Source organism: Lolium rigidum, chromosome 5, assembly GCF_022539505.1.
Source record: "Lolium rigidum isolate FL_2022 chromosome 5, APGP_CSIRO_Lrig_0.1, whole genome shotgun sequence".
Classification (NCBI taxonomy): Eukaryota; Viridiplantae; Streptophyta; class Magnoliopsida; order Poales; family Poaceae; genus Lolium; species Lolium rigidum.
The window spans coordinates 204127074-204142986 of record NC_061512.1 but is presented as its reverse complement, the minus strand read 5'-3'; the positions used below and the strand labels follow the sequence as shown (position 1 = coordinate 204142986).

General features: G+C 43.9%; 1 protein-coding gene across 1 annotated transcript; it reads left to right on the top strand.

Moving 5' to 3' along the window:
* The first annotated feature begins 206 nt into the window (after positions 1–206).
* On the top strand, positions 207–3103 carry LOC124653307 (thylakoidal processing peptidase 1, chloroplastic-like). The gene is made up of 6 exons (XM_047192378.1): positions 207–1338; positions 1440–1508; positions 1595–1663; positions 1797–1883; positions 2423–2490; positions 2585–3103. The coding sequence occupies exons 1-6, from the start codon at positions 526–528 to the stop codon at positions 2703–2705; spliced, it is 1227 nt and encodes a 408-aa protein (XP_047048334.1). The 5' UTR covers positions 207–525; the 3' UTR covers positions 2706–3103.
* Positions 3104–15913: the final 12810 nt, after the last annotated feature.

Sequence of the window (15913 nt, the reverse complement as noted above, 5' to 3'; positions counted from 1 at the left end):
TCTTCAAATAAAAATAGGGAAAGGATAATAAACTTGCCCATTTCTTGCTGCTTTCCTTTATTGTACCCATTTCCAATTTCACAGGGAAAAGTCTCCAAAATGCAGGGGCCGGGTCACTCCACCTCATCATCAAACAGTGAAACGCCCACGCGTCCTATAATAACACCAGTCCCTCCCCCCTCCCGCGTTCTCTCCGACTCTCCACCCACCTCGCCGCCCACCCCGTTGACAGCCACCGTTGACCTCGCCGTCCGGCGGGGCCGACTCGCCGCCGGAAACCAACCCCACCTCCACCTCCTCCCCATAGACCCCTCCGTACCTCCCCCGAGCTAACACCGCCCGGTCCACCGGTCTCCCCCGTCTCGCCGCCGCCTCGCCATCCCCCGCGCCGCCGCCCCGCCACTCGAGCCCCACCGTGATGTCCCAGAACCAGTAGACGACCTCTCCTCGCGCAGCTCCTTCTCCCCCGACCGCCCCATCCATCTCCTCTCGCTCTCGCTACGACGGATCACCTACGTCCTCCTCATGGCGATACGCATCACCGTGTCCTACTCCGGCTACGTCGCGCAGAACCTCGCCGCGTCGCTCGGCCTCCGCTGCGGCTCCTCGGCGTCCTCCTCCGCCGGCTGCCGCTTCCTCCAGGAGGGCGCCTGGCGCCCCTTCTGCATCTTCACCTCCTCCCGCCAGCCCGAGCTCCTCGCCAAGAGCGGCGCCGACCGCCATGACGCCGCCGACGACCACAACCACCCCAAGCCGCTGGCCCTCGCCGCCACCGCCGCCGCCGGAAGCCACGCCCTGTTCCCCTCGCGCGCGTACTCCACTTCCTCCAAGCCGCAGCCGCCGCCGCTCGCCGTGGGGTTGCTGTCGGTGCTCGCCCAGCAGGGCACGACGGCGGGGTCGTCGACGGCCAGGATCCCCGGCGCCGCGTCTCTGTACGGCGCATCGTCGATCTCGATCGGGCTGTTCAACCCCACGAACCTCCTCCCGTTCCTGCAGTCCGCGAGGTGGCTTCCCTGCAGCGACCTTGCCGCCCCCTCGTCGTCTTCTTCCCCTCCTCCCGCGCCGCCGATGCCTTCGGTTCGTCCCTCCAAGAAGGCATTGGTCGGTGCCTCTGGAGCTCCCGCTGCCGCTTCTGCTGGAATTGCGAGGAGCATGGGGATGAGCAAGAGCAGCTGGTTGTCGAGGTGGGTCAGCTCCTGCTCCGACGACGCCAAGACGGCCCTCGCCGCCGTCACCGTGCCACTGCTCTACAGCTCCTCCCTGGCCGAGCCGAGGTCCATCCCCTCCAAGTCCATGTACCCCACCTTCGATGTCGGTGACCGGATTCTCGCCGAGAAGGTACTGCTAAAACATTCTGGGAGACCATTCCGCTGATTATTACTTTGCCGTTTTGCTACTTGGTGTCTGATCTTTGTTGCAACAAATAATGTGATATGCAGGTGTCGTACGTGTTCCGGGAACCGGAAATCTTGGACATTGTCATCTTCCGTGCTCCCCTAGCTCTTCAGGTATGACGATTTTAAATCTCTCAAATTTACTTGCTCATAGTAGTACTTCATAGTGAATCTGACGTTTGAATGCAATGTTGTGGCAGGCTATGGGCTACAGCTCGGGCGATGTGTTCATCAAGAGGGTTGTGGCCAAGGGAGGGGACTATGTCGAAGTAAGCTTTTATTTATCCCAATGCTAGTGCCTTGTGTTTGTTTCTTTGTGTTGTTACCAGTTAGTAGTGTTCTGCAAAAAAGCTCGATTCTTTTGCTTGAGCTATAACTGCTGTGCACTTGGTTCTTTCATAGGTGCGTGATGGCAAGTTACTGATCAATGGAGTGCTTCAGGATGAAGAGTTTGTGCTGGAGCCACACAACTATGAGATGGAACCAATGGTATGTTATCTTCCGTGTCTCACTACGTTGTTGTTTGTATACTGCAAGCTGTGCCATGATAGCACACTATGCGATATTTGGAAATTTAGGCCTAGTTTGCGATTGCGGTATACGCAAGGGGTAATGCAATCTTCCATTTTTTTTTTAAGCTTGTGCTTGCTGTGCTCAAATGGGAGGAACCATCTAGTTAGCTCAGATAATCTTTACTTATCATGTCTAAAGAAGAGATCTTTCTAACTAACTGTTATACCTACAAACAAATATGAAGGAATAACACTTGCAAGTGCCACCGCAATACCAAAAGGAGCCTTAGCTGAGCAGATCACATTGAAATGTTTTATTTTCCTCAAGCAAACAGAAGCTGAAATTTAAGAATGAATGACATCGAAATATCAATTAGGTTACCTAACCGCCTACTAGTAGCAGAGAATGTCTCCATGAACGTTGTGTGTTTCCTTGCAGATATGTACATAAGAATGTGTATAGAGATTTCAACCCTTCCGACTTTGGTGAACTAATCGCTGTTATTATTCTTGCAGCTTGTACCTGAAGGGTATGTGTTTGTGCTGGGAGACAACCGTAACAACAGCTGTGATTCTCACAACTGGTATGCTCCAAAGTCTGAACCAAACTCCATTTGCTCCGAATGTTCCACTATTTAAAATTCAGGTCTAACTTCTTTGTGATCTTTCATATTTCAGGGGTCCACTTCCTGTGAGGAACATTCTTGGGAGGTCCATCTTCCGGTACTGGCCACCGTCGAAGATAACAGATACCATATACCATCCTGATGCAACACTCTGCGCCGTGGGGATGTCATGACAAGCAGTTGCACCGGCGATGCCGGGCAACTAATGTGCAATACCTTCTACAGAGCTTGTGCTCCGGTGATGAGCTGAGCTCCAGTTCCCTTGTTTCGGGCAATTCGTTCATCAGATCGTTTGTCTGTACAACTGTGTATTCCTGTTGGATCATTTGTGTTTGTTTAAAACAACGAAAAGCTTAGACTTAGCGAGCTAAAAAAAAAGGTCTCGTATATATGTAAAGAGCAGCTGCTGAAGGAGCATTCGGTTGCTTCAGAGCTGGACGATTTTGTTCTGAAGAAGCATTCATTTGTTTCAGAGCTAGCTGGGAGATGTACATTTTTGCTTCATAATTTGTAATGAGCAGTATGTTAACATTAAAAAAAATGACGAATTCAATATTTACTGCAACATCTATTTGCTTGTTGCGAAACTGTTGTTGAGGTTCATGAAGTACTGAAGTATGAATTTCATCTAAACCACGAGACGAAGCAGACGGTTACGCCGGTCTTTTCGTGATTCTAACAAACACCGCAGAGCAGTAGCAAAAACATTACTCCTACACAACTCTCACGGCTGTTTACAAATTCTGAAATTGAGAGTCAACATTGGAATACTTATAGTAGAATATTGATAGGCGCGAGTGGAGTCGGATTCATCTGATGTTTCAAGGGGTTCTCGTGCATCACCGCGCGATCATGGGGTCCGAACTTCGGAGAAGGAGCCTTGCCGGTGAAACACACTGAGATGAGTGGTCGGTTACAAGGGCCTGGATGGCGTAGGCGCATCGTTTCTCTCCTACAATGTTCACTTCAGTTGAAGCTGTGTGGCCGTCTGACGTGGGTGCCTAACTGTTTGGGATGCGCCGACATGTGTTCCAGGATGATTGCCTCCGTGTCCTCCCCTCAGCTCCACGATTCTGAAAAATCGGAGCTGTATAAATACATTAAGCTGGTTTTGTGGAACAGAAAAACGCGGAGCGACTGTAGTTTAAGTCACACTGCCATCGAGAAGTGATCGAAATGTTACGCACGCCTTATATTTCCCCTCCCTTCTCTCTCGGGCACATTTCCCAATATCCAGACTCTTTACCGATTTGACTTCACCGCAATGAGACCCACGTCTGCCGCTACCGAATCGAGGCCGCCAGCGAACGAATCGACGTACCTTCCACTAGTTCATTCTCGCCATCGACAACAGCAAGCTTCTGGTGGCAACGGCAAGTTACAACTCGATTTGCATGGCGGTGAGAACGGATCGGACAAGCTCGACTCTGGCGAAAGGAGGCCTCGATTCGTTCGCCGATGGCCTCGATTCGGTGACGGCAAAGGTGATTCGTGATAATCGGGGATGAGTCTGGGAGTTGGGAAACATGCCCGGGAGAGGAGGAAGGAGAGATAAGACGTGTGTAATGTTTCAGTCATTTTACGTAAGTAAACAGCCGCTCCGCATTTTTCTATACCGTGGAACCAACTCCATATATTTGTAACACAAAAGCCGAAGCAGTTCAAATTTTTCAAAACGTGGAGCTGAGGGGAGAGAACACCGGAGCACACCTGTGTTCCAGCGTCTGTTGCGGCTGAGGTGGTCGTTCCAAGGAGTAGTGATAACAACGATGCTTGATTGTAACCTGACAATGGTTTTTATTCACAACGACGTGTGTAGGCTTTGTGTGCGTAGCTAGATCAGCCGCTGTTGCACTATTTTTTTTTCAAAATGGGAGCATTGCTCCAGCCTCTGTATTGTATAGGGCCTATTCTTTATTTCAAGATTTAGAGTAACAAGTTTACAACTTAAGCATCACACAAAGTGGCAGCAAAAATAAGTCATCTAAACCGAAAACACAAGTAGCCTCTATGCATCTTGTATACGTTTAGAATGTTGCCAACCATCCCGGCTAAAGATAGCCCGTACGACTGCCATCAGACAATTACACCCAATATTCATAGGTTCCCGCTGCTTCACAGGAAGAAGGTATGACCACATATGAATTGAAGAAGCTGCTCTGTGAATCACGTGCAATTTTTTTTGTTTTGCCACTCTGTTAAATACAACATCATTTCGACAATTCCAAATTGCCCATACTAAAGCGCAAACTCCTACTCGGATTCGACCTTTAGTTTTCTTATCAATCCCATTTAACCAATTACCAAATAAATTTGTTACATTGGCAGGAGGTGCGATGTTGTATGTGAAGTGTACAACTCGCCAGACAAGACGAGAAAAAAGGCATGAAACAAACAAATGGTTTACCGTCTCCTTAAAATCACAGAAAACACATTTTGTACACCCATTCCACCTTCTTTTAGCAAGATTATCTTTTGTAAGCACATTTTTTTATAAAGGAAGCACATGAAGATATTTTGTGGGCATGTTCAGATGTGGGTGTTTTGTGAGGGTTTAGTTAAGTAAGAACTCCTATTTCTCCATAATTCTTTTGTTTTGAAGTAGCTTATGAATACATTGATGTGGGCTAGGTCAAGTAAATATATTTTGTGGCACTAGGTATGCTTGTTGTTGTCATTTGATTTGACATTCCAGGAATTTTGTTCAACGTATGGGGGGGGGGGGGGGCATACCACCAACTGGCTGATTGGGTTGAGCGCACACTTACCTTTACTTCTCATGCTGGTTTGCGAAGATGAGGCACAAAGCGGGGCACTAGTAGGAAAAGGCTTATTGCCGACGCACCAAAAAAGACTACTGCCGGCGCACCAGAGCCCGCCGGTGGTAATGTCTTACCACCGGCGTATGATGACCCACAAGTATAGGGGGTGTATCGTAGTATCTTCGATAAGTAAGAATGTCGATCCCAACGAGGAGCAGAAGGTGTTGACAAGCAGTTTCGATGAAGGTTGCACTCGTAAATGCTCACGAGATAAGTATTCGGGGGTTTTGATGTAACAGATGAATAAAGTACGAGTAAGTAAAATGCGAGAGAAATAATTGCAGCGAGTGGCCCAATCCTTTTTAGCACAAAGGACAAGCCGGTTTGTTTACTTATAATGACCAAACGTTCTCGAGGACACACGGGATTTTAGTCTAGTGCTTTCGCTACATACAGTTGATTAATCTTCATTGTTTTGATAAGTGTTGTGTCGGTGAACTCTGTGCTAATGTACCGCCCTTCCTAGGACTAATACATACTTGTGATTATACCCCTTGCAAGCATCCGCAACTACAAGAAAGTAATTAAGATAAATCTAACCACGAGGCTTAAACTCCGAGATCCCGCGATCCCTCCTGCATCGATATACCAACGGGGGTTTAGGTTTCTGTCACTCCGGCAACCCCACAATTGGCAAACGAGTACAAGATGCATTCCCCTAGGCCCATAAATGGTGAAGTGTCGTGTAGTCGACGTTCACACGACACCACTAGAAGAATAACACCACAACTTAAATATCATAACATTGAATATTACTCAACCATAGTTCACTACTAACAATTAGACTTCACCCATGTCCTCAAGAACTAAACGAACTACTCACGAGACATCATATGGAACATGATCAGAGGTGATATGATGATGAATAACAATCTGAACATAGACCTTGGTTCAATGGTTTCACTCAATAGCATAAACAACAAGTATAAATCAGTACCGGGAGAGTTTCCCCTATCAAACTATCAAGATCAAACCCAAATTGCTACAGCGGTGACGATGTCCAGCGGTGGAGATGGCGGTGATGATGGTGGAGATGATGATGATGGTGATGGAGATGATGTCCAGCTCGATGGCGGTGACGATGGCGTCGATTTCCCCTCCGGGAGGGAATTTCCCCGGCGGATTCTCGCCCGCCGGAGAGCTCTTTCTCTCTCGGTGTTCTCCGCCCCGCGAGGCGGCCGTAACCCTTAGTGAGGATTCCTCTCGTGGCTTAGGTCTTCGGGACGAAGGGTTTCGCGAAGAAAAGGAGGCGAAAGGGGTCGTGGGCCCCCTAGACCACATGGCGGCGCGGCCGTGGCATGGGCCGCGCCGCCCTAGGGTGTGGGCCCACCCCGGGTCCTCCCGGCCCCTCCTTCGGCTTCCTTCGTCATCTAGAAAAATAGGATTTTTGGTAAAACTCCCTTCCACAGCTTGATCTTCCGAAATATTACATTCCGACGGTGCTTTTTCCAGCAGAATCTCGGCTCCGGTGCTTGATCCCCAAATAATCATGAAACATGCAAAATAGATGAAATAACATAAGTATTGTGTCCCAATATGAAATATATCAATGAATAACAGCAAATTATGATATAAAATAGTGATGCAAATTGGACGTATCAACTCCCCCCAAGCTTAGACTTCGCTTGTACCCAAGCGAAACTGAACTTCCTCTTTATGGAGTGAAGAGTCGATAAATAGAATACGGACAAGAAGCATCATATTCATTCACACAAGACATTATAGTAAACAACTTCCTCATATAATTCAACTTGAAACAAGTATAAGGTAATCACAGATAAAGGTGCATAAGAAATCATAATTGGTGATGGCAAACTTTGTTCTTGGTCAGAGAACATTTAACAGATTATATTCATCTATTGAGCAACGCTCTCATATTAAGGCTTATGGTAAATTTGCATACTCAATCATATTAATCATTGATGACTTTCAAAGCTATATTCGTTCAGGTAAAACTTGTACTAAACAAGAAAGAGTAAAGACATGATGGAACAAATCACAATATAATAGTTTAATCACAACAACTCAAATGCTTGCTTGAGATGGAGGGAAATAGGTTTACTGACTCAACATAAAGTAAAAGACAGGCCCTTCGCAGAGGGAAGCAGGGATTAAATCATGTGCTAGAGCTTTTTCAATTTTTGAAATCATATAAAGAGAATAAAAGTAAAGTTTTGAGAGGTGTTTGTTGTTGTCAACGACCGGTAGCGGGTACTCTAACCCCCTTGCCAAACAAACCTCCAAAGAGCGGCTCCCATGAAGGACGTTATTTCTACCAAGCAAGGTAGATCATCCCTCTTCTCTTTTGTTTACACATGTACTTTAGTTTATTTTAAGGATGACACTCCCCCAACCTTTGCTTACACAAGCCATGGCTAACCGAATCCTCGGGTGCCTTCCAACAATCTCATACCATGGAGGAGTGTCTATTGCAAAATTAAGTTGCTTACTGATGAATCAGGGCAAAACGTGTGAAGAGAATTATTAATGAAAGTTGATTAATTGGGGCTGGGAACCCCGTTGCCAGCTCTTATTGCAAAATTATAGGATAAGCGGATGAAGCCACTAGTCCTTTAGTGGAGGCTGCCTAACAAGACTGAAAGATAAAACACCACATACTTCCTCATGAGCTATAAAACATTGACACAAATAAGAAGTAATAAGTTTTGAATTGTTTAAAGGTAGCACATGAAGTATTTACTTGAAATGGCAGAAATTACCATGCATTAGGTAGGTATGGTGGACACAAATGGCATAGGCTTGGGTTCAGGTTTGGATGCACGAGAAGTATTCCCTCTCAGTACAGGTCTTTGGCTAGCAAGGTTAATTAGCAAGCATAGGAGTTGAGGGAAACAAACAAATATACATGTGATAGAAACAATCATGCATCTTACTTGTAAGCACAAACAGCTTTTAACTCTAGAATACTAAGCAAAGAACTGATAAGAAAGATAATAACATATTCTACATGTACTTCCTCTATTCTTCTTAAACTCAAAGTGTTGTTGCTATTGACCATTGCTAAGTTTGCCAAAACCAAATAGATTTACTTAATGCTCCCAAAGTGGTACCAATACTAAAATCAAGATCAATCATATAGTAGAAATTGCAAACTAAAATAAGGTGTGCAATATGTAAATGATAAGACTTCTCATTAATATTCCATAACGATAACTCACACCAAGGGATACATAGACAAACTAAAGGAGAGATACTTCCATACCGCAACCCATCTCATACGATAACTTCCCTACTCATGATATGACACTACTTGATAGTAAAAAGTAAAAGGTAATGATAATGTGATACCGCGGCACTCCCCCAAGCTTGGAACAAACCAAGGGGATGCCAATACCGATGATGGATTACTCCTTTGGCGATGGTGGTGATGGATCCCTCATGCGCTTCTTACAGATCTCCTTCAGCTTCAGCTTCTCAGCTTGGCAAATCTGCACTAAGTCTCGAAGAGATTCATTGTTATCCGAAGTCGGTGATGGTGACCTTGTGATGCGAATCGAGTGGTATTCAATCATTCTTCGGAGACGGCAATTCTCCTCATGGAGTATCTCCACTTCTCTTCTTAGAGCCCGATATTGATCACAAAACTCATCGGTAGTCCGTAGGACTTCTTCCAGCGCAGGGAAAGAGTCGAGACCGAGAGCAGGGGGCAAGGGTCCCTGCAAGTTATGAGAGAAAGAACGACGAGTATCAACAGATCCCACCAAGACTTGCTTGCTCCCAACGGCTTGCTGCTCTTGTCTTGATGGCACCCTCTTCACTTCTTCCTCCGAAAACCCTTTGCCCTTGTTGTCGGAGGCCATGGTGCTCCTAGACTGAAAATAGATCCTGGCAGAAACAGCTCGAAACAAAACACATCGAGAAAACGATATACGGACCTCCAGGGGTCCGGGGGATTTTATAATAAAAATTTTCAGAACAAACGGAAAGTACCGAGTCGAACCGCAGCTCGGAAGGGGAAACGAGGCGGCCAGACCATAGGTCGGCGCGGGCCCAGGTCAGGCCGCGCCGGCCTATGGTGGCACGCCCTCGTGCGTCCTTTCCACTCCGTTTCGAACTGGTAATTTTTCATATTTTCCAAAAACAACAAAAATAATGCTCGAAAAGTAAATCGCGAACTTTTCATTACCAGTACTGTTACCTATTCAAAGTCGAGTTCTGGCGGACTGTCAATTTGTCCTTTGATGAAAGCCTCCGGTGTTTCCACTCGAATAATATCAACATCAACATTATAAGAATCACCTGAGATATAATGCTTGAGTCTTTGGCCATTCACCACTTGCGTAGCATTGCCTTGAAGAGAGCTAATTTTAATTGCTCCTGAACGATACACCTCCTCAACAACATATGGTCCTTCCCATTTCGAGAGTAATTTCCATGCAAAGAATCTGAGACGAGACCGATACAATAGGACTTTATCCCCAATATTAAACTCTCTTTTGATGATCCTTCTATCATGCCATTTTTTAACTTTTTCTTTAAAGAGTTTAGCATTTTCATAAGCTTCACTTCTCCATTCATCTAGAGAACTTAATTGTAGCAACCTCTTATCACCGGCAAGTTTTGGATCTTTATTTAATTCTCTAACAGCCCGATAAGCTTTGTGTTCTAGTTCTAAAGGTAAATGACAAGCTTTTCCGTAAACCATTTTATAAGGTGACATTCCCATGGGGTTTTTATAAGCAGTTCTATAAGCCCATAGTGCGTCTTTCAATTTACTAGCCCAATTCTTCCTAGATTTATTAACAGTTTTTCCCAAAATAGATTTAATTACTCTATTTGATAATTCTACTTGACCACTAGTTTGAGGGTGATAAGCGGAAGCAATTCTATGATTAATACCATACCTAGCAAGAGTTTTTCTAAAACCTCCATGAATAAAATGAGAACCTCCATCACTCATAATATATCTAGGTACTCCAAATCTAGGAAAAATAATATCTAAAAGCATTTTTAAAGAGGTCTCACCATCAAGCACTTTTTGTAGGTATGGCTTCCACCCATTTAGTAACATAATCAACAAGCAACAAGTATATGCGTGTTACCTTCCGAAGAGGGAAAAGGTCCCATGAAGTCAAATCCCCAACAATCAAACGGTTCAATAACAAGAGTATAATTCATAGGCATTTCATTGCGTCTGGAGATATTACCAACCCTTTGACATTCATCACAAGATAAAATAAACTTCCTCGCATCTTTGAAGAGAGTTGGCCAATAAAAACCTGATTGTAGAACCTTTTGTGCGGTTCTATCTCCGGCGTGATGTCCTCCATAAGCACTGCCATGACATTTACTCAATATCTCTCGTTGTTCATATTCGGGAACACACCTTCGCATAATACCATCCACTCCTTCTTTATATAAGTGTGTGTCATCCCAAAAATAATGCCTCAAGTCATAAAAGAATTTCCTTCTTTGCCGAGCTGAAAAGGTTGGAGGCAAGTACTTGGAAACAATAAAGTTAGCATAATCAAGCATACCAAGGACCTGTCTCACGAGCTCACCTTTATTACAGCCAATTGTTCATTTGGAAAACTATCATTAACAGGAATCAGGATCATAAGCAATATTTTCCAATCTAGACAAATTATCAAGCAACGGGATTATCAGCACCTTTCCTATCTACAATATGTAAATCAAATTCTTGCAAAAGAAGCACCCACCTAATAAGCCTCGGCTTAGCATCTTTCTTTGTCATAAGGTATCTAATTGCAGCATGATCAGTATGAATCGTAACTTTTGAATCAACAATATAAGATCTAAATTTATCACAAGCAAAGACTACAGCTAACAATTCTTTTTCAGTAGTAGCATAATTTCTTTGAGCATCATCAAGAGTTTTACTAGCATAATGAATAACATTTAACTTTTTATCTACTCGCTGTCCAAGAACAGCGCCTACAGCAAAATCACTAGCATCACACATAATTTCAAAAGGTAAATTCCAATCGAGAGGTTCAACTATAGGAGCAGCTTGTTAAGGCTTTCTTAAGAGTTTCAAAAGCTTCCTTACAATCATCATCAAAAACAAAAGGTACATCTTTTTGAAGAAGATTAGTAAGAGGCTTTGAAATCTTGGAGAAATCTTTAATAAATCTCCTATAAAACCCAGCATGTCCAAGAACACTACGAATACCTTTGACATCCCTTGGATAGGGCATCTTCTCAATAGCTTCAACTTTAGCTCTATCAACTTCAATACCTCTCTCAGAAATTTTATGTCCTAATACAATTCCTTCATTAACCATAAAGTGGCATTTCTCCCAATTAAGAACAAGGTTAGTTTCTTCACATCTCTGCAAAACTTTATCAAGGTTTCGCAAACAACTATCAAAAGAATTCCCGTAGACAGAAAAATCATCCATGAATACTTCCACAATACTCTCACAAAAGCCATGAAAAATAGCAGACATGCATCTTTGAAAAGTAGCAGGAGCATTACATAGACCAAAAGGCATACGCCTATAAGCATAAGTTCCATAGGGACAAGTAAAAGTGGTTTTCTCTTGATCTTTAGCTTTAACGAAGAATTTGTGAAAATCCGTAATAACCATCAAGAAAACAAAAATGAGTATTTTTAGATAACCTTTCTAGCATTTGATCAATAAATGGTGAAGGGTAATGATCTTTCTTAGTAACTTTATTAACTTTTCGATAATCAATGCACATTCTATAACCTACAACTACTCTTTGAGGTATGAGCTCATCATTATCATTAGGCACAACTAGTCATTCCTCCTTTCTTAGGAACACAATGCACAGGACTAACCCATCTACTATCAGCAATAGGATATATAATACCAGCCTTCAAGAAGTCGTAATACCTCATTTCTTACCACATCCTTCATCTTGGGAATTAGACGACGCCGAGGTTCAACAACAGGCTTCGCATCATCTTCCATATTAATGGCATGTTGGCAAATAGAGGGAGAAATCCCCTTCAAGTCATCAAGAGTATAGCCAATAGCACCTCGGTGTTTCTTCAATACTTGCAATAATCTTTCTTCTTCAAACTCTGTAAGCTTAGAACTAATAATAACAGGATATATTTTCTTATCATCAATATGAGCATATTTAAGATTATCAGGCAAAGGCTTTAAATCAAAAACAGGATCTTCCTTTGGTGGCGGTGTTGTACCCAAGTCTTCCACCGGTAAATCATGCTTGAGAATAGGTTGGCGAAGAAAAATCTCCTCAAGCTCATCTCTTTCTTTTCTAAAAACTTCACTCTCGCTATCCTCCAAATGTTGCTGCAAAGGATTATTAGGAACAAGAACAATAGATGCACACTGCTCCATTTTAAAATCATTACTAGGCAAATCAGCTTTATAAGGAGTTTTGGTGAATTTGGAAAAGTTAAACTCATAAGATTCACCAGCAAATTTAGTCAAAATTTTCTCTTTCTTGCAATCTATAATAGCTCCACAAGTATTTAGAAAAGGTCTACCAAAAATGATAGGACAATAATCACTAGCAAAGCAGAACCAAGTACCAAAAAGTCGACAGGATATTTAATCTTACCACATAGAACTTCCACATCTCGAACAATACCAATTGGAGAAATAGTTTCTCTATTAGCCAGCTGAATAACCACATCAATATCTTCAAGTTCACAAGAATCAATTTCGTGCATAATCTCCGTGTAAAGCTCATAAGGTATAACACTAACACTTGCACCAATATCACATAATCCATAATAGCAATGATCACCAATTTTAACAGATAGCATAGGAACACTAGCTTGTTTGGGTTTATTAGGATGTGAAACAATATTAGAAGCATCTTCACGTAGAAAATAATATGACCATCCTCTACATTTTCAAGTCACAAGATCTTTAACAATTGCAACAAAGAGGTTCAACTTTTATTTGTTCTTCAGTGTTCTCTAGGTTTCTTTTCACTTTTATGAACCGCACTATTTATAACAGAGTATTCTTTCATTTTAGCAGGAAAAGGAGTTTTTTCAATATAAGCTTCAGGAATAACATGATCAGCCAGCTTCAACTACAACACACTTATTAATAGATGAATCAATTTTATCTTTGTATGGTTCATGATACTTATCAAAATTCTTCTTAGGCAATTCATAATGAGAGGCAAAAGCTTTATAAAGGTTTGCAGCAACTTGAGAATCAAGACCATATATAGCACTCATATTACGAAATGTATCAAGTATCCATAAAAGCTTCAATGCATTTATAATCATAAATTATACCCGATTCTCTATCTTTGTCGTTCTCCCAACCTTCAGTATTTTCTTGGATCCGATCAAGAAGGTCCCTTTTAAACTCTTCTTTATTGCGTGTAAATGATCCAGAACAAGAAGTATCCAGCAAAGTCCTGTCTTGAAAAGAAAGTCTTGCATAGAAATTATCAATAATAACATTACCAGGAAGCTCATGAATGGGGCATTTGAGCATTAAAGACTTCAATCTCCCCCAAGCTTGGGCAATACTCTCTCCATCATGAGGCCAGAAATTATATATGCGGTTCCGATCTTTGTGAATTTCACTTGGAGGATAAAATTTGGAATAGAATAAAGGCACAATGTCCTCCCAATCAAGAGAATCACCATTCTTCAAACAATTTATACCAATGCGCCGCTTACCGTACGAGCGATATAGAGAATAGTTTCTTCCTAACTTCACTCATAACAATACCTGCACATTTGAATAACCCGCATAATTCATGCAAAAACAGTAAATGATCACCAGGATGGACAATTCCATCCCCTTCATAGCGGTTATCCATAACATGTTCAATAATCTTCGTAGGTATTTTATATGGTATCACTTCCTCACCTGGCGCCTCATCCACTACCGTTGCAGTAGTAGTAGATTTCCCAAATAGAAATTGAAGAGAAGATCTCTCCATAATGACTTATAGCAAGACAGCAGTAAATAAAATCAGCACGTACAAGAAAGGTTTTCCTTACCAATTCCACTTACCAATAGCGCTTCACTCCCCGGCAACGGCGCCGTAAAATAGTCTTGATGACCCACAAGTATAGGGGGTGTATCGTAGTATCTTCGATAAGTAAGAATGTCGATCCCAACGAGGAGCAGAAGGTGTTGACAAGCAGTTTCGATGAAGGTTGCACTGTAAATGCTCACAGACAAGTATTCAGGGGGTTTTGATGTAACAGATGAATAAAGTACGAGTAAGTAAAATGCGAGAGAAATAATTGCAGCGAGTGGCCCAATCCTTTTTAGCACAAAGGACAAGCCGGTTTGTTTACTTATAATGACCAAACGTTCTCGAGGACACACGGGATTTTAGTCTAGTGCTTTCGCTACATACAGCTGATTAATCTTCATTGTTTTGATAAGTGTTGTATGGGTGAACTCCGTGCTAATGTACCGCCCTTCCTAGGACTAATACATACTTGTGATTATACCCCTTGCAAGCATCCGCAACTACAAGAAAGTAATTAAGATAAATCTAACCACAGCCTTAAACTCGAGATCCCGCGATCCCTCCCGCATCGATATACCAACGGGGTTTAGGTTTCGTCACTCCGGCAACCCCGCAATTGGCAAACGAGTACAAGATGCATTCCCCTAGGCCCATAAATGGTGAAGTGTCGTGTAGTCGACGTTCACACGACACCACTAGAAGAATAACACCACAACTTAAATATCATAACATTGAATATTACTCAACCATAGTTCACTACTAACAATTAGACTTCACCCATGTCCTCAAGAACTAAACGAACTACTCACGAGACATCATATGGAACATGATCAGAGGTGATATGATGATGAATAACAATCTGAACATAGACCTTGGTTCAATGGTTTCACTCAATAGCATAAACAACAAGTATAAATCAGCCCGGGAGAGTTTCCCCTATCAAACTATCAAGATCAAACCCAAATTGCTACAGCGGTGACGATGTCCAGCGGTGGAGATGGCGGTGATGATGGTGGAGATGATGATGATGGTGATGGAGATGATGTCCAGCTCATACCTGGCCATGGGCAGCCCGGCCCGAGGCCCGGCCCGAAGCCCGGCCCGAAAAACTCGGGCCTGGGCCGAGATATGTTGGCCCGACTGCCGGGCCGGGCCGGGCCTGGGTAGCCCGAAAACGCCATTTAACACTACGGCCCGGCCCGCGGCCCGACGGCCCGACGGGCTTGGTGGGTATTTGGCCGGGCCGGGCCGGGCTTGGGCCGCATTTTCTCGCGTCGGGCTTACCTCGGGCCGGCCCGAGGCCCGGCCCGGCCCGACACATGCCCAGCTATAGTCCAGCTCGATGGCGGTGACGATGGCGTCGATTTCCCCCTCCGGGAGGGAATTTCCCCGGCGGATTCCTGCCCGCCGGAGAGCTCTTTTCTCTCTGGTGTTCTCCGCCCCGCAGAGGCGGCTGTAACCCTTCGTGAGGATTCCTCTGTGGCTTAGGTCTTCGGGACGAAGGGTTTCACGAAGAAAAGGAGGCGAAAGGGGTCGTGGGCCCCCTAGACCACATGGCGGCGCAGCCAGGGCATGGGCCGCGCCGCCCTAGGGTGTGGGCCCACCCTGGGTCCTCCTGGCCCCTC

Bases quoted from the DNA above. Each gene is read 5' to 3' on its own strand.
- LOC124653307 (XM_047192378.1), top strand. From the start codon at position 526: ATGGCGATACGCATCACCGTGTCCTACTCCGGCTACGTCGCGCAGAAC. The intron at 1,509-1,594 runs GTATGACGATTT...ATGTTGTGGCAG, and splicing joins GTGCTCCCCTAGCTCTTCAG to GCTATGGGCTACAGCTCGGG. The intron at 2,491-2,584 runs GTATGCTCCAAA...TTCATATTTCAG, and splicing joins AGCTGTGATTCTCACAACTG to GGGTCCACTTCCTGTGAGGA.